General features: G+C 46.5%; 1 protein-coding gene across 1 annotated transcript in view; it reads right to left on the minus strand.

Annotated features, from left to right (window-relative positions):
• LOC144096604 (kinesin-like protein KIFC1) overlaps window positions 1-20,284 on the minus strand; it is a 51,049-nt gene extending 30,765 nt beyond the window's left edge. The window contains exons 1-7 of the mRNA XM_077629411.1: window positions 20,121-20,284; window positions 18,902-18,933; window positions 15,456-15,566; window positions 12,119-12,257; window positions 8,737-8,882; window positions 6,745-6,842; window positions 1,304-1,460 (exon numbers count right to left, since the gene is read on the minus strand). Coding sequence (XP_077485537.1) covers window positions 1,304-1,460; window positions 6,745-6,842; window positions 8,737-8,882; window positions 12,119-12,257; window positions 15,456-15,566; window positions 18,902-18,933; window positions 20,121-20,130 — 693 coding nt within the window. The 5' untranslated portion in view covers window positions 20,131-20,284. The remainder of the gene's footprint in view (window positions 1-1,303; window positions 1,461-6,744; window positions 6,843-8,736; window positions 8,883-12,118; window positions 12,258-15,455; window positions 15,567-18,901; window positions 18,934-20,120) is intronic.
• Between the last annotated feature and the right edge of the window lie 200 nt (window positions 20,285-20,484).

Raw genomic sequence — 20,484 nt, forward strand, 5'->3', positions numbered from 1 at the left:
GCAGCAGACACAGGACAGAGGGACCTGTGTAGTCACCTTCCTCAGTCTTGTGTCGGCCGTGGTGTATAGGCTCTTGTTGTATAGTATATTCACCATTCCAGCCTGTGCTCCCGCTAGGGAGCAGTTGCAACAACTTTTTTGCACTTACTCCACTATAAAGGAGTAAACACTGCTAGTAGAGTGCCCCCATCCTTACTCAACCTTCGTGCTCAAATATTTTGGCTGTGTAAACAAATGTGGAACCATTTGTTGCCACCCAAGCGGCAGCGAGCGAAAAGCCGCAGTATACTGCACTCACAGCTGCTTCACAGGTACATGCGGCGTGCTTTGTCTTGCTGGCATCAATGGGAGACCATGTCGGTTGACCTAGCTAAACTGGCAGCTGCCCCGTGCCATCACGGCCAGCCAGAAACAACAAAACCAAAACAAGCTCCTGCACCGCACCTAGTCCATAAATACAAATCCAACAATGCAATGGTGACACTAAAACTAGGCGAGAAGGCACTAAATAAATGTCGAAGGCGGGGCACTTGCTGCAATCTCCATTGCTTATCCACCCCTCTCACGTCATAAAGCCAACTTCCCAATATCTTTTTCATTAACTTTCAGATTGTTGTCTCTTGACGAAAGAAAAAAAGTTTTAATAGACACTGAGAAAAGCTAGCTGACAGGGCAGTTCATTTTAACCAGTCTCATTTTACAAGCCATTTTGGCACTTAACAGGGAAAGAAGGTCTTAAAAATCTTATTAATGAAGTCACAATTATAACCTTAAGGGAGTATTTTTGCATGCAGATTCAAAACATGCCATTTACTTCAAACAAACCAAGTGTCTGTGCACTTTTGTAATCTGTCATGTAAGCATTCATAATGACTTTTTAAAAAAAATTTCTCGGCAGGAAACTTGCTAAAATGCATGCCATTGCATTTTGCCAATACCAAGGAATGCAGTAAGGGCATAATTATCATCCTGCCAATTGCAGAACCAAAGTTCTACAGTTTTTCAAGCTGCCAGTTCAGAAATGGAAAAGAAAATTTCATCTCGATTGTTCCAACTATAATCCACTGTAACCACTAGCAGCTGAGATGATGAAGTAACAGCACAATACTTCTGATCATTTTCCAGTGAGCTCCAAAGTATCTTCATGCAAAAAGTCCTGCCAGATCCCACAGCGGAGATTGGTGCCAATGGTGCCGCAGTTCTACCACACGTCCCCCCTCCCAAGGCAGAACATCCTTGACGATTCCTTCCTGCAATAAAGAGCAGCTGCAGAGGCAGTGAGGATGGGAACGGGAGAACGCACCATAAGGGCTGTGCGCTCGCAGCGAAGCCCTGCCAATGCGCCGGTCACCTCAGCCAGCGACCTTTGCAATGTTGCCACCTGCTCCGTGGCGGATGTCAGCTGAAGGGCGAGAGAGTCCCGCTCCGACACTGCTGAAGTCAGCTTGGCCTCCGTTGTGCTGAGTGCAGAGAGAAAGGTGAAAGATCTATAGAGTCACTCCAACACCACTGCCAGGATAGAACAGCAAAACCTTGTCCATTCGGAATTCAAGTGAGCAGAAAAATCTCAAATTACACAATGGCCGCAAAAAAGTGTCAAAAGCGATTCGCATGAAATATAAAGATGACAAATGCCCAGCTTTGAGCAAATGAATTTTAAAAAGGAAAACTATGCGACAATGATGATTTTTCGCAGTTCCATCGAATGCCTTAATTCACGCACATATGATAGTAAAGGTCTCAGCGACTTCACTGGTCAATGCGGCAGCGTTGGAGCTTCTTTGCACGTGGGTTTGCACTAGAAGAGGCTCCTCCGCACTAACGACACACAGCATGTGAGAAGTATGGAGTTTCAGTGCACTGGAAGTATGGAAATACCATGCAGCCGGAAAGGACAGAGGCACGCACCAATACCGGATTGGCAAGATGCCTTCGAAAAGCAAGATAAAGATCAGTAACAAGGCAACTGACGTTCTAAACGGAAGCTCCGAAAACGAGGCTATGGAGCCTGTCATCGGAGGCCTGCCGACTGTCAACACGCCTGCCATTGCATTGTTCCTTGCGTGCCTCTGATGTGTGCAACACTACAGTTTGGGCCTGAAGACGAATATACCTCAAGACGGCGCCACATCAGGAGGCTGTCTGAAGTAACCGATGGCAACCCTATGCCGTCCGAATAAATGGCCATCCGGAACCATAGACTTGCGTGGGAGCTTGGCAGGACTTTGGCAGCAGTCTGCATTATCCGAATTAATGGGGGTCGAATTAATGAGGTTTTACTGTAGCAGCAAAATCAACAAAAACGGGCTATAATGTTACGAAGGGCAGTGGCGCAGGACAGAGCGCTCGCGCTAGGCCCGCAGCCATTAGATCATTTTCATTTGTCATCATGTCGTCCCGTTCCTTGGCTTGCCACCTCGTAACAATAGCCCCTATAGCTGCTACCGCTACAATACCAGTAGCTAACTTTTATATAGTAGAACCCTGCTCTTATGTTCCCTAGTGCTGAGTTTTCCTGGCCACTACATTTTCATGAGCCAGACCCATCCAAGCTCCCATAGAAGGGTATATGCTTGGGCTTGTTGGTTCATAACTTCAAGGTGAAAAACGTAGCGCAAAGAAACGAGGACGCAGAAAGACGGACAACACACGGCGCTTACTTCCAACAATGGTTTATTTCAGAAAGAAAAAGTGGTTTTATAACGGAATCGCGACCAACACGCCGTCAAACCATGAGCTAGCAAAGTGTATCAGCCAGGGTATCAGCCAGGAAAAGGGTTGTCAGTCCACTGCTTGAACAATGCATGGTTTTAAAAGTGCACAATAACTGGTTGACATCATAGAAGCGGAATGGATATCACTTTTGAAAGATGATTGTGTGAGTACCCCCTCTGTATCATTGATGGCGAAAGAGATCGCATATCTGGCTGATAGGCTTTGCTAGCTCATGGTTTGACAGGGTGTTGGTCGTGATTTCGTTATAAAACCACTTTTTCTTTCTGAAATAAACCATTGTTGGAAGTAAGCGCCGTGTGTTGTCCGTCTTTCTGCGTCCTCATTTCTTTGCGCTACGTTTTTCACCTCCCATAGAAACCCATGCAATACAGACCCTGCTGTTATATTCAACTGTGGCAGCGTTCTTGCAAGCTACGTGGAGAATACAACTATGAGGCAGTGCTTTATCTTGTGCTGGCATTTTGACAGGCTATGTTTTCGCTTGCACAGAACGGTGATGAAAGACCAGAGAAAGTGGGAATGTACTCCACTGGCGCCTCGCCACCAATGTGTTTGGTAGCTTTTGCAGTGTCGCATCCACACAGCAGACTTACGGACAGCGTGAATCTTGTTGGTGCAGTTGCAGCATTACCGCTGCAGCATTAGCGCAAAAGAGTCTAAATGAAACTCTGCCACAGCAAACGCCATGCGGAGAGCACCGTACGAGATACAGTTGCGCAGGTTGCGCACAGAGGTATGTTTCAGGTTTAGTTTGGTTTAGTTTATGAGGTTTAACGTCCCAAAGTGACTCCACTATGACACTCGCCTGTGTAGTAAGGCGAAGCCTGCCGCCTGCAAATCGAGCAAGCACCATTTTGCACTGGGGAGTTCGACATATCCGTTTCACAGCCAACTGCGTTCGATGTATTGTCAAGCCCCCTTATAACGAAACTGAGTCATACAGACTGCGTTCGGTGTATGCGAAGTTCGTAGTAAGTGGACTTGCCCCATTACAGCCAAAACATACAGCCATACAAGAGCAGCGCTTATTTCTATGAAAAAAATCTGTGCACACTGGTTTCTTCGAAGCAGGCCTTATCAAGCCACTTTCTAAGCTCTCCAGGGTGGTCATGTGCTCCTTGCCAAGACCCTTGCTGCGGACTAGCCAGTTTAGGGATGCGATAAAAGCAGTAGCAATTAAGGCATTCACGGCAATTTCTGGTAGGTCACCTCCGCAAAGTTGTAAGGATGCAGCAACCAAATCGCATGTGTGTGCACAATGTATAGTACATGGCACACTAGTGCAAAGTGCTCAAACAGCGCCTTAAGACTCCAAATAAAGGAACACCTCAACATAGTTACTAGGTTCTTGATGTGATCTTTGTACGGAGGTGCAACTGCATTGACCTATAGACCAGGTGGGAGCTTGCGCTTTAGCCGGAAACCATCGGGTACTGCCTGCTTCCAGTTTTAATTGATCAGTGCGCACTCCTCGACCACTCTACACAAGGGCGACTCAGAATAGCTGCCACGCGACTGGATGCGCCGGCATACATACCTTGTGACAGGTATCCTAACTTCTCATATTGCTGCCATTGGCCGATTACCAGCCACGTGCAGTAGTTTCGCTTTTAATGCTGCCCTTGTTTCGCTCTTGCCATGCTTCCGCTTTTACTTAATATCGCTTTGTTCAGCCTGCATGTGCACCAGCACATATTGACCTTGTAGCTTGTGTGGGCATGCTTGGCCGGCGGTTAACTGCAATTTCAATGCCACCTTTTTTAATTTTTGAGGTGGGTCTACGCTTTCTCTGGGAGAGGTCCCGGGAGCTGGGAGACTCTTCAATCTGCGCGCTAACTGGAAGCGCACATTTTTCAACTTCAGGAGAGAGTTTACAGCGCCTCATCGTTTGTTACAACATACTGGTGTGGCTAAAGTTGTTCATTTTGTCAGAGATGCAGTGCCATTGCTATAATACATATTTTGACAGTAGCACTGTGCTTGTTCATAATAACAGTGGTGGAACTAGCTTCTTGTAGCAGCTTTTGTAGCAGAAGAAATCGCAGTTTGTAGCAGCAAAAATTTCCAAGTGTTGTAGCAGGAAAAATGGCATTTTGTTAGATATTTGAGCTTTTGTACCAGAAAAAAAAAGTTTTGTAGCGAAACATTCAAATTTCTGGAACAGCCAATTGCTCAAGTGTTTATGATGGCCATAGCCATGCAAAAACAAGCTTCAAGCCCAAATTCAGTCTAAAGTACGGTTATTTCCTTAAAAAAGCCCGGAACAAAGCAAACAGGAGATTTTTCTAAAAACAAAGCCGTTTTTATTCAGAGGGAAGACATAACGAGATACGTAACAGAACTATAAAAAATGATAACATTCTTAAAACAGCAAATTTTGGGTACTATTTCTTCTCTTTTCTTGGTGACTCCAGCTCAGACAGCGCCGCTCCTGGCCTTTCCTGTCCATTCTTCAAAAGGACTTGCAATGTCTGCAAAATTTTTAAACTTGCGCTTTTTGCAAAAAGCAGCTCAACATTGGTGATCATATTCCTGGCCAGCCTGATCTTTTCCAGTACTTTCTCTTCATTCTGACCTCTTTTCTGGGTGTCCTTGTCCGGTATATCAGTCTTCTTTTGCTTGTTTCACATGTGTCTTCTGCTGCATCTGCCTCCAACCACTGCAGCTGTCGCTTCGACGATCCTTTCACCGCTCTGACTAACCGTTGTGTCATAGGAATGGCAACTGGATTTCGGCCGAAACGGCTGGAATACGTCATTGCAGACCGAAGCACATTTACGCTTTGTATTGAAAGGCATGATCAGTCTCGGCGCTCGCCGATTTTCACCGAAGCCCCTCACCAAATGAGCACTGCTGAGCAAGAGGCACAGAAGCGCTTTTACAAGTGCCGCCAACGAGGAATATTTTCGAGTCCCATCCGCTTGCTTGAGGTTGAAGTTTTGCCAGAAGGCATCAAGTCGTTCGGATTGTCGGCCTCATATCTTCTGTTGGTTGGTTTATAGGGGTTTAATGTCCCAAAGCAACTCAGGCTATGTGAGACGCCGTAGTGAAGGGCTCCGGAAATTTCGACCACCTGGAGTTCTCGTGCACTGACATCGCACAGTACACGGGCCTCTGGAATTTTGCCTCCATCGAAATTCGACCGCCGCGGCCGGGATCGAACCCGCGTCTTTCGGGCCGGCAGCCGAGCGCCATAACCACTCAGCCACCACGGTCATATCTTCTGTGACAAAAGGCTAAACTCATCCATGAGGGCGGAGGCCTCGTGAGCTGCGATGACCAGTGGCAACGATGACCAGCAGGGATGAAGACTGACACTTCTTCGTGCCTTTTTCCTCTGATCAGCATGGGTCTTGAACAGTGTTGCCGGCAGATGTCGGGTTTCGCGACAATTTCAGTTTCGCTCTCGGCAGAGTTATTCAGCGACGTTTTGGCGCAGACATGGTGCAAAAGTAGGCAAATATCGATTTTGTAGCAGATTGTAGCCGGATTTCTGATTTGGTGCAGTTTGGCACAATTGGCGCAGCAGTTCCACCCCTGTAATAAGCATGTTCTACCTGCGGTCATTATATATGGGGTGGACTGCAAGAAGTAGCTCTAAGTTTTACTGTATTTGTGCTCAGGTATTGAGGGAATCATTATCACTGTCAGGGAAGTGAACCTGAACTGCTCGATGTATCCATGCGACCCAAGTCCCTCTTGCAGTTGCTGCCAACACCTTTTGAGATACCATGCATATATCTGAATAGACTCCTTACTTCTGCCTGCTTTCTCCACTGTGTCCGACATTTCCCCCACATGCCTCAATTGTGCCAAACCTTATGCTGATTCAGAACATTCCCTGTTCTCCTGCCCCACGTTTCCCACACCCTTATCCCCCAATATGGCGGGCTCGGCTAGTCAATCAACAACCGCCACAATCTGTGAATGTTCAAAAACTGCATGGACAGCAAAAGCAGTCAATTTGTACCAGCAGGATTCTGCTGGCCACATACATGTGCCGCTCACCTCAGAGCCAACTGGAGCTCAGAGACCGTTGCTGAGAGCTTGGCAGTCTTGGTGTGCTCTTCATTCAGCTCGGCGACCACCTTCTCAAGCTCTTGCAGCTGGGAAAAAGGTGCACAGTCAGGAAGAGGGGAGTACGACACCGCCATTTCATTCACGTTAACTATCATCAGTCCGACTATGCCTACTGCAAGAACAAAGGCCTCTCCCCTACTGATCTAATTCGCCCTGAACTGTGCCAGCTGCGGCTACCCCACCCCCGCAAACTTCTAAATCCCATCTGCACACCGAACTTTTTGCTGTACTAGCAATACCGTAATAGCCGTAATACCATTTGCTGTAATAGCCATACCAATTTTTAGAATTTCAAAAACGCCATTACTCTCACTGCTGTGGCACGACAAAATTTCGCTACATTGTGCTAAAATGCATGCACTTTCGAAAAGTATGCAGGCAAAGCAACCCTTCCAGTGGTCGTAACTACTCGAAATAACCACATTTTGTCGTGCCACAGCGGCGAGAGTAATAGAGTTTTTGAAATTCTAAAAACTGATATGGCTATTACTAACGGCCGGCTACAAACCTCTAATTGCAGTCAGGTGCAAGTTGATAATAGTTAAAAAGTTATTAGAATTTAGTTAATCGCTTAGTTATTTAAGATGATTCGCCTGTTTTTTGGCGTGCGCTAACACTCGTATTACTATGCCGCAAATTGCTTCTCATTAACTCAAAAACCTTACTTTTAAAAATTAGTGATACACACACCAGGTATTTCAGGAAAGGTGATCACTAATTTTTAAAAGGTTCGAGTTAATGAGCACTAATTTGCGGCATAGTAATATGAGTGTTGGCGGACGTCAGAAAACAGGCGAATCATCTTAAATAGCTAAGTGATTAAGTAAATTCTAATATTTAACTATTAGTTATATATGTGTGTGTGTGTGTTTATATTTCTTTTTTTTTCTAAATTTCTACTGCTGAACAGTGGGAGAATATTACTTCGATTAATCTGTCACTTAGAGAAAATTAATTAGAAAGCAGCAGAAAAAAACAACCATGCTGCCAGTGGGATCTGAACCCACGACCTCCGGACGCGAAATCTGGAGGTCGTCGGTTCAGATACCACCAGCGGATTGGTTGTTTTTTCTGCTGTTTTATAATTAATTTTCTTTATGCAAAAGATTAATCGAAGTATTATTCTCCCACTGTTCAGCACTACAAATTAAAAAAGAAATAGAAACATTCCCCTATGCACCTTGGTTTCGGTGACTAGGGGCTTCCGTCTATGTGTGTGTATATAATTTGTGTGTGAAAGAAGCTAACAGCCACAGAAACCAAGCAGCATAGGAGATTTTTTTTTCCATTTGTGGTGTGGATCAATGAAGATTATTAGTGAACATTTTATCGCTTGAAGATAGTAACTGATTAGAAAAGCAGAAGAAAAAACCTCATGCTGCCGGTGGGAAGAACCCACGACCTCCGAATTACGCGTCCGGTGCTCTGCCAACTGAGCTACGGCGACGGCTGTCAAATCTCCTGCCTTCGGGGGTTATTAGTTTGTTTGACCTAACCTTGAGAGTGCTCAGCAGCTCTACCCTCATCCATAAGCAGCGGACGTAGCACATCCTGTAATACCGCGAGTGTGACATGGAACGTTATCCAACGGCGAAGGCGGAAACTGTACGATAACCCTCTTATGCTTCCCAAGGCATCAAGGCTAACAGAACAGATGCCCTCGTTAAGCAGACAAGGGAATATGAAAGAAGTTAACAGCAACAGAAACCAAGGACCATAGGCAATTTTTTTTTTCTATTTGTGGTGTGTGTGTGTGTACACACACAAACACAAACATTCATGTATATAGTCCTTTGTTCTCCCTCAAAGAGGCCTAGGAATGTTCCACTGAAGGCAGAGCATGGGCCCCGGCATCAACGCCTCGCAAATCACGTTAAGGCCTATTTGGAGCAAAAACTGAGAACCAGAAGATGAGCTCACCCTTGTGGTGCTCTGGAGGCTGAGCTGCTCCTTCTCACCCGAGAGGCCCTTCATCCTCTCCTCGAGGTCGTGGATCCGGCCCTGGAGGTCCCAGGGCTTCCGTTTGCCAGCTGCCGATGGCGCCAGTGCAGCCGCCACCACCGGTGCTGGTCACACACCCAAGCCAGCAGGGTTAGAGGCCTATTCACACTTGGCACGCAATAACCCCCAAGCAAGAGCATTTCCCGCCACTGAATATATCGCTTCTCGAAGCCTCGGAGAGGATTTGGAGCGGTACAGAATATGCTAGGCAATCCAAATTGAGCACTGTTACTAAATCCTCCGATGATAATTCTCACTGGCAGCTAACTACATTTTTGGGCGCATACAGAGTCTGGGCAAAGAGGCATGCCAGCCACATACTGCTCCGACGCATTTCACTCCTCGAGATCTAAGAGATAGATAGATAAAAAGGAGGAGGGAAAGGCGGGGATGTTAACCAGAAAAGGGTTCCGGTTGGCTACCCTGCACTGGGGAAGAGGAAATAGGGGACTAAAAGGAGGAAGAGAGAAGGGGAAAAAGGCAGAACACACACACATGCACAACGCTGTCACAATTTGTCACTCAATCCAGTCGCACTCAAGTAGGCAAAGAGTGCCTTGTATGCCTCGAGGGCAGTCGACTGCTGTGGCCACGGACTGAGGATCTTTTGCTCTGTTAATGGGCGAGGATCGAGGCAGTCCAGGGCACAACAGTGTATGTCTTGCACTCGTAAATGCAGGGAACTCACAGAGAAGATGAGCGATGGTCTCCTCACAACCACAGCTCTCACAGGCAGGGCTGTCGGCCATCCCCATCCGGAAAGCATAGTAATTGGTAAATGCAACACCGATCCATAAACGGCATAACAGTGTTGCGTCGCGACGTTCTAAGTTACGTGGAAGACGAAGGCGCAGTTCAGGGTCCAGTGCCTTGAGGCGGAGGTTGCAAAACTCTCCCGTGTTCCACGCTGAAAGCCATGGACACACAGCCAGCACTAATACAAGTGCTAGCTTTGGCCATGTTCACACTACACATGGAACAAAGTACACCAACCATGCACTCTGGCCAACCACATTTGTGTGCAGTGTTCAGGCGCTGCGATTTGCAGCATGCTCATGACATCGACTGCTGGCTCTGGGCTTCGACACAGCTTCCTGCTAGTGTGCATGGATTGCACCCCCTTGTTTCGCACCCGAGTGCTCACCTTTACATGTGCGCTACCACTGACAGCTGCTGTTTTCCAATGGTGGGCAAAGGCACGGATGTACAGTGCAGTACCGTACCGTACCGTAAAATACCAACCGTGCCTGAACAAGTGCCCGCCCCTCTTTCCCAAGATTATGAATTTTCCTAAAAGCTGGGCAAGAGTCCATGCGATTATGTCCCCATGTCCAGGAGAAGCTCAAAAACACAGCAAAGATGCATCAAGTGCCCTATGTTTGGCATCTCCTCAGTGCTTATCACGGAACGAGAGTTTAAAGGAGTTCAGAGGTCATTCAGAGGATACGCCTAAGCTCAAGCAGTTTTCACAGAAAAGCTTGGGAGGGTCGAAAGGCAAAACCAGAAAGGTGATCTAGGAATTCCGTGAACATGGTGAAAAGGGCATAGGAAAGGGGGAGCCGAGCTCACGAATTGCAAGTCGTATGCAGCGGTGTTGACAGACAGAGGGTCCCTGATGACATGGTCACATTATCCGCCTGCTTACTTTCTCCCCACGCACATTTGTATACCGTATTTACACGACTGTAAGTCGACCTATTTTTCAAAATTTGAATATCTGAATTGGGGGTGGGGTCGACTACGAAACCAAAGCATTGCACAATAAATAAAGGCGAGACAAACAAAATATCAGGCATGCAACAGCATGGTTGCATTTTTGCTGCGTGGCTCTGTCGCATCGCTCTTGCTTGAGCAGCTGCTACGTCAACGCACAGAACCGGCATCCCCACCCCGTGCTAGGCCGCCGATGGTGGCTGTCGATAAGCAGCAATCGGGCACCAGCCCACCCCCAACACGTGGCCGCAGATTGCATCTGCTGATAAGCGGAGGCTGCCCGATAATGCATTCGCGTTCTACTCTTAATGGGCGTCGTCCAAGATTTTTTTTGGAGCAATAGCTACATTACGGTAGCATTTCGAGCCTTCAGCATTGTGGCGCCGCCACGCTGTCATGTGGTGCGGAGCAGCTGTCGGCGGCGCAGCGCCGTGACTGATCACGTGGTTCGTCACGTGACCAAGTTCCACTCGGCCAGATGTAGCTATCGCGTCACTCCAGGTTTAACCAGAGGTAAACCACCGCCAATTTTTTTTGTTTACTTTCAACCGTGCAATCGGCGCTCAAGGGTGCGTCGATAGTTGATGGAAGGGCCGCTGTTCCAATCACTGCGGCACCGCTACACGGAACGGCAGCAGGGAGTGCAGGTAGCCGATGCCACTCAAGCATAGTTCCTCTTTGGCTCTGATGCATTTGACTACTGCCGGCCGCGTTTCGCAAGTTTTTAATATAGTGCTTCGTCATTTGTGCTCCGGGTCCGGTAAACGATCGGCGCTCGTTAGTGGCTACATTCAAGATGGCTGCCATTCTTTACGCCGAAGAAACGAATTAGATGCCGGGCCGCAAGTTCGACATTCGCAACAGGTGATACAGGTGTGGCAGCTGCCGCAAGGCAAAATCTTCAGCTGTTCCACGCGATGTCGTGATGTGGCTGTTTGCGAAGTGCGGGATTTCGCTGCACGACGATGTTAGAACGACGAGCAAGCTGTGGGACCGCAGCAGCGATCACGACTGCAGCGCTAGTGAGGATGATGGTGCTAGTGTGGATGAGTAGTTCAGTGACTAATACATTTTCGTTTTGGAATGTGCAGATAGTGGTTGGCGATAAGCGGAGGCCCCAGGATAGTGCTATCGCATTCTATTATTAAAGGACAAGAGTAAACAACCTCCAAGTTTTTTATGTTTTTTTTTTCGGAAATGTTAAGGGGGGGGGGGGGTCTACTTACATTCGAGTAGACTTACAATCTTGTAAATACGGTAAGTTCATTTGTGTTTATTTCTAATAATTTGTCGTCAGACCAAGCAAGGGCCCATTCCACCATGTGCGCTTTCTAGATTCTCATGCCCAGACCTGATTAGTGCCCATCCCAAAATATTTTGTGATTAATATCGTCTAATTTCGGGTGGGCACTTGCTAGGTATTACTTTAAGTGACTCTCCAATCAATAGCTACAGCTCAATATTACGCATCAATTGGGAGCTGAGGCAGCCCCGCCAGGTTCATCTTCCTCAACAGTAGTCAAACAGTACTGCCAACAAACATGCTCCCAACGCAGCAACATCTGTGACCACAAGGTAAACAGCTTGCCTTTGGGACGTGCACTGCCTGTGGCCCCCGTGGCGATGTTGGCGGCAGAACCTGCCACGTTCCGCTTCAGCCTGCTGAGTGGTGGGGGCATGACGGCGCCAGGGCGAGGCCGCTTTGGTTGCTCCGCAGTGTTTGCTGGCTGCAGAGAGGAGGAACAGGTCGAGCCGACATGCATCCAAGCCAAAATTTACATCAACTGCAGTTGAACACGTGCCGGAGACTGCACTTATCTCAAGTAACGCTAAGCAGGACAACATCCAACCTCCCCTTTTCATGCAGAATGGCATGCAGGCTCTCAGTAAAAAAAAATTTAAAGAAATAAAAACTGTTCCAAGGCATTAAGGGTGTAAGAGGGTCTTAGTAAAAAATTATGAAGTGAAAATCACGAAATTTTCAGAAAACATTAATTTTTGCACGCCGATTCCAAATATGCCATTTACTTTTATGTTCAACAAGCCTTTGTGCATTTACGCAATATGTTATGCAACTTTTTGCCAAAAGCTTTAGAGAAATTTTTTTTGCAAGGAATGTGCTAGATTGAGTGCCATTAGTTTCTCTTGACAGCACTTTGCAGTAAGGGTAAAATTGTCATCCTGCCTGCAATAGAAGTTGAGTTATAGGATGTTGAAGTTGTCACTTAAGAAACAGGATAACAAAATTTTTCTTCCCGTTTGTGAAGTGGAAACTTCAAAACCCTGTAAATCTACTTCTATTATAGGAGAAAATACTTTTACCTTGATATTAAGAAAAGCCAATGGCATGTATTCTAGCAGGTTCCCAGAAGCAAATTTTCTTTAAAGCTGTTGGCAAAAAGTTGCAACATATTGCATAAGTGTGCAAGGACTTGTACATAAAATGAAACAACATATATGGAATCTGCACACAAACATACATATTCCTTGAATATTTCATAACCGTGACCTAATAATAAAAATTTGTTGCAAGACCAGCTTCCCTCCCTTAAGGGTCAGCAGCCGAGCGCCACAACCACTGAGGTGGCCAAGGGCGTGGGAAGCGGTGGGCACGAAGTCCTGCAGCATTTCGCTCAGAAATCGCCATTTCCGGGCTTCATAGGTGCAAAATATATAGATATTTCATTAGGTACAGGTCGAATTTAGACCCTGAAACTTTTTAGAGGAACTTTACAGTGTAATGATCCTGAATATAACGTTTTTGACAAATCGAGAATTTTGCATTTTTGAATCACATCAAGACCCATGTTTTCCCTTAAAGGGGCCCCGAAACACATTTTCATTGCATTGTTTTGCCTGTTGGTTGCATAGAATGAGATATAGTGATGCTATTAGCGTCGGTCGTACCACGTATACTGCGGTTTTTAATATTTTAATTAGCTCGCAAAAAAAAAATTTGTGGCGCTGACGGTGTCACCATACAGTGGCGGTTTATAGCAGCGGATATGACATCACTTATTAGAAGCTTGATGATTGGACAAAGAGTAAATATACTGCAAATTGTGTTAATAACTAGAGATACGTTTTGTCTAGTTTTTGTGTTTTATATTACATTAACAAAACCAACTAGTTTGCCTTAGATAAAAGCGCTGTAAAGCAAGTAAAACAAAAATACGCCACCAGAGGCTCTGGCTATATTTTGCATCGAAGGACTTTGCGCCTCTCTGTAAACTACCTACGACCTAGAACTCAACGCTTATGGCTGCTCTCAATGTATCTGAGAGCAGCTTTGCGGAATCGATCCGATCGAGCAATTGAACACTAAGCGTTCGTTTCGGTCCCAAGGAATGATGCGTTCGTTTCACGTTTTGCAGGGAGTGCGAATTGTCAGCTTGTGGAGGATCACCGGGCGGCGGCGCCAGATGGTGCCACGCTCCCGTCAACAGCGCGCGCTCCTTGCTCGCCGTGACCAACCAGCGTGCTAGGAGGGACAGGCGATTGTTGGCGGTAAGCAGTAGTGGTACGCGCTATGCTAAATGTGATATCTTGCGTAGGCTGTCACACCGTCACAGTATCTCGCGCTCGAGTTCGGATCCATAAGTAAGGGAACGTCACTGATCAGTGTTCCCTTCTGCGCCGTTGGTGTGACGAACTATCGCTGGGTCAGCTGGGCGTTCACATGGTTGTTGTAACCATGCAAACGGCGCTGCCAGCCTTGGCATGAACGAGTTAGAGAACAGGCAACCATGGAGTGCAAACTTCCGCCACGTGCTCAGATGGGCTGTTTTGATTGGTCGCACTAAGTGTCGTCATTGGGAGAGTGAAATGGGAATGGGAAGCTGCGCGAAAATAGAGTTGAGGGAAGCACTTTGTTTGCTTGTATTTTGAAATTTCTTCATTGAATAACTCCCCTTCCTATGCATCGATTCTCGTAATTCTTTTTGAGTCAGCATCTGTGTGACCTAAAGGTCGGTTTATACTACAAAACCCTTGGAGTGCAGGCAAGCACCAGAAGAATGGCAACACAATACCAGGCGCAAACTGGCCTTCTCTACAATGTAGCAACTCTACTGCCACTAAGCAATTCCTGCTTTGGCAGGGAGGGGCAGGGTGTGTGTATCTCTGTTGTTGGCAGTGTTTTGTTCACATACCTGGCCCCCCTGCAGGTTATGCCTCAAGGATGCCAGTGTCAAGATCACAGTGGAGGCAATAGCCTAAAGTGTTTTGCAGCATTAGTTGTAGCAGACAAAAACTCAATTTGGAGCAGTTCCCGCGTTTTTTAGCGGGAGCCCTATAATGCCAGGACTTAAAAAATGACAACGCACCGCACGAAGATTTCGGTGGTACAGGGTTGCAGACAGCCATCTTTGGCGAGGTCTGCATGCTGTTTTTAAATGCACCCAAATCCGCTTATTGAAATTGAAATGGGCAAAATTTTAAGTTTTTAAATGTCGTGAAAATTTCTGCATGCAAAAGTTGCACAGAATGTTGAGAAACTCCAATTTCAGTTCTCTGTGATATTAGTTTACTCCTATTGGACCAAATGGCTTTTTTTTTTCGCCTGGGCAGGGGTCTCCCACTGAGCTGCTTGCTGCCAGTACAGACACCACCGGTACAGGCGAGAGAGTTCTGCCACTCGGCAACATCATGCCCATCCCTTGCCAATGGGCTGCACATGCATTGATGCCACCTTGGAGGCAAGATGGATGAGTTCAACCACAACACTTTCTTGCAGTGTGCCCAGCGATAAGTAGAGCAGCTGCAAAAACCACTTGTCGCTAATGGCACCGAAACCCTTTTGTCAATCAAGACAACTTGCACTCGAGAAGAGAAAGGATCGCAACTGCACTATTTGGCGGACTGATCCCAGCCATGCCAGCACCCTGTGCAGTGCACCAATGCATGGAAAACTGAGGGCCACCCACCCTGTTTTCTTTGATGGCAGTAGTGCTGACACTTCTGCGCAGCATCCCAAATCCCGGTGCTGCCGGGCGCTTGCTTGGGGAGCGCAGTTTCCGCACAGGCGCCCCGGCTGCCTGCATCAAGAAAGTAAGTAGATTCAGGCACACCAATGCAAGGTTGCTGCAAATGCACGCACATCCAAGTTCCCCAGGAGCTCGTTACTTGCTAGAACCTCAAGCAGGAGTACTTGTTCAAGAAAGCAGTAGAAAACACAAAAATTCAATCCTTATTTCATATAAAGTGCATTGCTTATGCAGTATAACCAAATTAATTTACTTTTGAAGACTATGATAAAGCTTTTCACAGCTGTTGACAGCGCTGGTTGAATAACAGCCATTGGCAGACTTGCAAAGCATGTCGACATAGCAGCAGCTTCTGACATAACACTGCAGTGTTATGTGAAGCCTTAGCGTAACGCTAAGTGCCCATGACCAAATCACAAAACTTTTTAAAGTTTGTTTTTGCAGAAAGCTGCGAGCACACTGCTTTATCAATGTTTCCCTTCCGTAATTGGTGTTTACCGAGACTGTGTTTGAAATAAAGCATCCAAAGTATATGGTATGCAGCAGAGATGAGCAGTGCTTTTATGTGCAATCCTTGATCCAGACCTTTGCGAGATGTTCAGGTTCCATGCCGTTTACAGTCAGCCATATGTTTCAGTGTGTGTACCGTCAGTAACAAATGAAATGCAAACAAAACAGCAACAGAGAGCACAAATAAAAAATAGTGGCGGTTTGAGAAGACATACAGAAGTGGCCTTTTAAAAAACGTTTAGAAAGAGAAGTCTCTACATCTTTGATGCACTTATCAACCGCTCTAGTATTTGGCCTCCCTTGTCCAGTTGTGCAGGCGGTGTTTCCATTCTTTTGTTCGCTTTTCCATTGACGCTGATAGTACAACAGTTGCACAGGTAACAGGCAAAAATGGGGTAGTACTTTAATCAGTTAATTAGGAAATCCAACCCAGACCACTTTCGACATGTCTGAAAAGCTGTCGCCCTGTCCATACACTCCTGCCTGCCTTCAAGGAGGTCTAGGAGTATGAAGGCCCACAAATCATGTCATGTCTGGGTGGTATGCGGAGAGACAGCAAAAGGATGACACAAGAATAGCAAGGCAAGGCCAAACAAATTGAAAGTGGCCTCAAAGTGGGGGGCTATCCAAGTGATTTCAACGGCAAGCTCTAATGAGCAACTGCCAGAAAGAATTTCATTTCAGCAAGACGAGCTTTTGGGTGAGTTCTAACTTTACACACAACTGCAGCAAAAAAAAGAAAAAAAAAATGGAGGGGACATCTAAGCTTTGCCTCAAGGGTATGACATGATAGCTTTAATGGGTTAATGACTGTATAAGCAGAATTGCCATTCTCTACATTCATAGATCTTTGGGAGTCCTCATCCTGCTCCTGGTGCAGCGGTTAAGCGATGCGCCACTGCCCCATGATGGCAGGTGCTGCCTCCGGTGGGGCTTGCCTGACCCAGGTTGCTCTTCCTGAGCGACTAATCACTAATTTAACTGCCACCTGCCACGATGGGCAGTTTGCTCGCAATCCAGTGGACAGGTTGTCACGACATCACAAGGTCATGCTATCTGCGGCCCGCCTGTCGCCTATATTGCTTCTCTGGGAACTTTTGATGGACAACAATGCCAACAGCTTTTCTGCAACACGAGGCCCTTAAAACTGTCGCATTGAAATGACTATAGAGGAGACATAACAAGAACAGAGCAGTTAGTGCAACGTGCAGCATTGGTGTTGTGAGCAAACAAGCAGGAGGCCCACCTAACACCTAGGTCATGTGACCTTGTGACGTCATCACAGCCTGCCCACCGGATCGTGAGCAAACAGCCCCTCATGAGAGGCGGCAGTTAAATTAATGACTAGTCACGGGAGGTTGCTTGGGAACAGCAACCCAAATCTCACAACTCCCCCCCCCCCCCCCCCCCCCCCCTTAGTGGCAGTGTTTGAAACAGCCACCTGCCAGGCCAGTGGTGCATCAGCAAAAGGAGTCCCATGACCTATGAATGTAGAGAATGACTGTGTGCAGTGAAGTGACACACAAAGAGGGTACCAGGCCACTGCAGGGACCTATTAACGCTGTCATGTCATTCCCTTAAGGCACAGCTTAAGTGTCCCCTCAAGTTTTTTCTCAGTGTAGTTTTGTCTAAATTTAGATTCTGCACATTACGCACACAACAGAGGGTAGCAACGCAGCAAGCAGCACAGTTAAGGAAGGTCAGCTGCCATATGTCCCTTTTATTGAAATGCTGTGCAAAAGAGAGTCGCCCACATAGATTTTTTGCCTGTCTGGCTTCGACCGTATTACAGACAACTTCCGCCAGCTGTTCAATGCATCACTTTCCAAGAGGCCATCTCAAGACAGCTAATGAATGCGCACTGCAAGGAGCGAATCACTGCACGCATTTACGCATACTTAACGAAGGAAAGAATTCTGCTAGAAAACGAACTAAAACAAATTTTTGTTTTGTTCACCTGGTACCGATATAAGTGCACCACGTTCAATCCCACTACAGCAATTTCTATCACCATTAAAAATGTGCTGTGCAGAAAGGCTTTGTTGTGGCAATGCCATGAAGGACAAGCACTTCCTGAGCTGTGAAACATGCTTATCTACAACACTGCAGGCCACATCAAAGCAAAATCTAATGCTGATAACTCAACATTTGGAGAAAAGCTACAGCTCGTTAACATAAAGGACAGGATATCATTCGATGCAGCTAAGTTGGGCTCAGTGTCAAGTCTAAGAACTAGTTAACTCTTTGGTGCAAGGGCGACCAAGAGCAAAATAACTGTTCACTTAAATCCGGCCAGGTGAAATGGGATGGAATCCTAAAATGCTGCGTGTTAATAAGGATTAAAGGGCAGTAAAAAATCCAGCGTAAAGAGATGTAACAAAACAATACCACCTATATATAAAAAATTTAAACAAAGTGCAGCAAGTATGGTAAAAATTGAAGCATTTAAATGAGAGCTAATTGCTAGGCCTTGCCATGAGCAAGCGGGTAAGGTGTTCCCTCTCACTGTGCCTAGTTCGTGCCAGGGTACCACGCTACCCTGAAAAATGGCACAGCGGGGACACCCTAATAAAAGAAGGATCGAATGCTAAACGATATTTGTAAACTTTTGCAAAATGAGTAAGACGACGATTTTCATAAAATGGACAGATGGAATTTTCATTTTTCAGGCACCACTAGCAGGTGCGTTTCTAGCTAGGAAGTGAGCAAGCTTGTTCCTTGCAACAGTAATAAGAATCAATGCCCCCTACCATATGCATTAAACTTTTCCATGTAGCCTCAAGAGGGCGGTGAGTTAACGAAGGCGAATGTAATGACCCAAATGTTTGAGAAATGTAAACAAGTGCAGTGCACAAACGAGTCCAAAAATAGCTTACCCTCTGGCCTGAGCCACCGGGCAGGGACGGGGCTGAAAGGAGAAGTGAACGTGTCAGCGGCACTTGACGACCAGAATAATGGTCATGCAGAATCATTACACAGCTACAATGGAACGCATTTAAGTATCATTATTCCCCCGGACTATAGATTATAACAAGCTTCGACCAAACCTTCTCAATACAGGGCTGATTTGATGCAATTGATTAACGCCTTATTCTCAGAGTTATACTTCAGTATGTTTGTATTTTCATAGCTTGTATTGTATTCAGATTTGTATCCATATAGTTTGTATTTTAACATTGCATTTTGTAGTTTAAGAGCTGCGTTTGTTACATTACATTGTTACTTTATACAGCATTTGCTTCATCATTAATGGCTTTCTGTGTGCATGTTTACGACCCTCCTGCTTGGGCCTACTGTAAGGAGCATATCATTTTTGAAATAAATGAATAATAAAGCAACGATCCGCACTGCACGGAAACCAAGCAGAACCATGCGGTGTTATAAAACATCCCGAACAAAACCCTCTTCCCTCGCTGACCTGTGGTCTACTCAGTTGAGACAAAGAAGAAGGCGATTCCATCGAAAACCATGCATTATTGAGTGTACAGAGCATTGCCTGAACACATACACATTTTGCCGTAACAAGCTGCCTGCGCATAAAAGCCAGAGGGGAAGCTTGAGGGTTCGAAAGCATATTTATTTAGGGGTTTGCTTAGCACGATGCGCTTGAAAACCGGAAAATCTAAGCATGCTAGCTCCACGCGCGTCGAACTGGAAATGTCAGTGGCATGGGACCGGAGGGCGACCGGCTGACTGCCCGAATCCGGTGGGCGTTGGCACGTCCGAGAAAGATTTATAGCATGGGGGAAAAATAAATGCAAAATAAAGCCATAAGCATTGATGCATGGCTTCCTGCCTTCTTTTTTTTTTTTAAAGGTCCACGCCGCAAGGAAGCGAAAGCTGTTAAGCGACTGTACTACGTTCGAGACGTAGTACGATCTGCTGACAACCGACTAACGCTGAACAGCTCCCGCAGACGCAACTGCAGAGTCTGCAGCTTGAAAAGTCCTTAAACTGCACTTTGTTCCCGGAAAACACTAGAGACTGGCCGGAAAAGAGCACTGAACGCGCACGAACTATACGGCCGCGGTTGTGGTTTTTCGTTGCGCAGAACGCCGCACCAAACACAAGGCACCAGAAGAAGGCAGCACTTACGTTGGCTCATGCTGCTGCCGGGAGTCGAGTGAAGAAAGCAGTCCACGGCGAACACGCACTTAACGGGACCAATGAACAAACGCCGCAACGCCCCAGAAGCTGGAATGCCGAAGCGACGAAGTGGCCAAGTGGCCAAGTCGCGAAAGGTTTTTGAATTCAGCACCCGTTGTCAACCCAGCCTATCACGTGGCCCTTGAGCGTAGATTTCTGACGCTGCCATTGGTTCGAGCTGTGGCGCTCTTGTAGCTTTGCCGAAGCTTGTCTCTGAGGTTTAGGTCAAAGAACGAAAACGAATTAATAATTTCCTCTCAGTTCGTTATCGCCACAGACAGCATTTATAATTTTAAAATCAGACAGTCTTGGT

This window comes from Amblyomma americanum, chromosome 7 (assembly GCF_052857255.1).
Source record: "Amblyomma americanum isolate KBUSLIRL-KWMA chromosome 7, ASM5285725v1, whole genome shotgun sequence".
Lineage (NCBI taxonomy): Eukaryota > Metazoa > Arthropoda > Arachnida > Ixodida > Ixodidae > Amblyomma > Amblyomma americanum.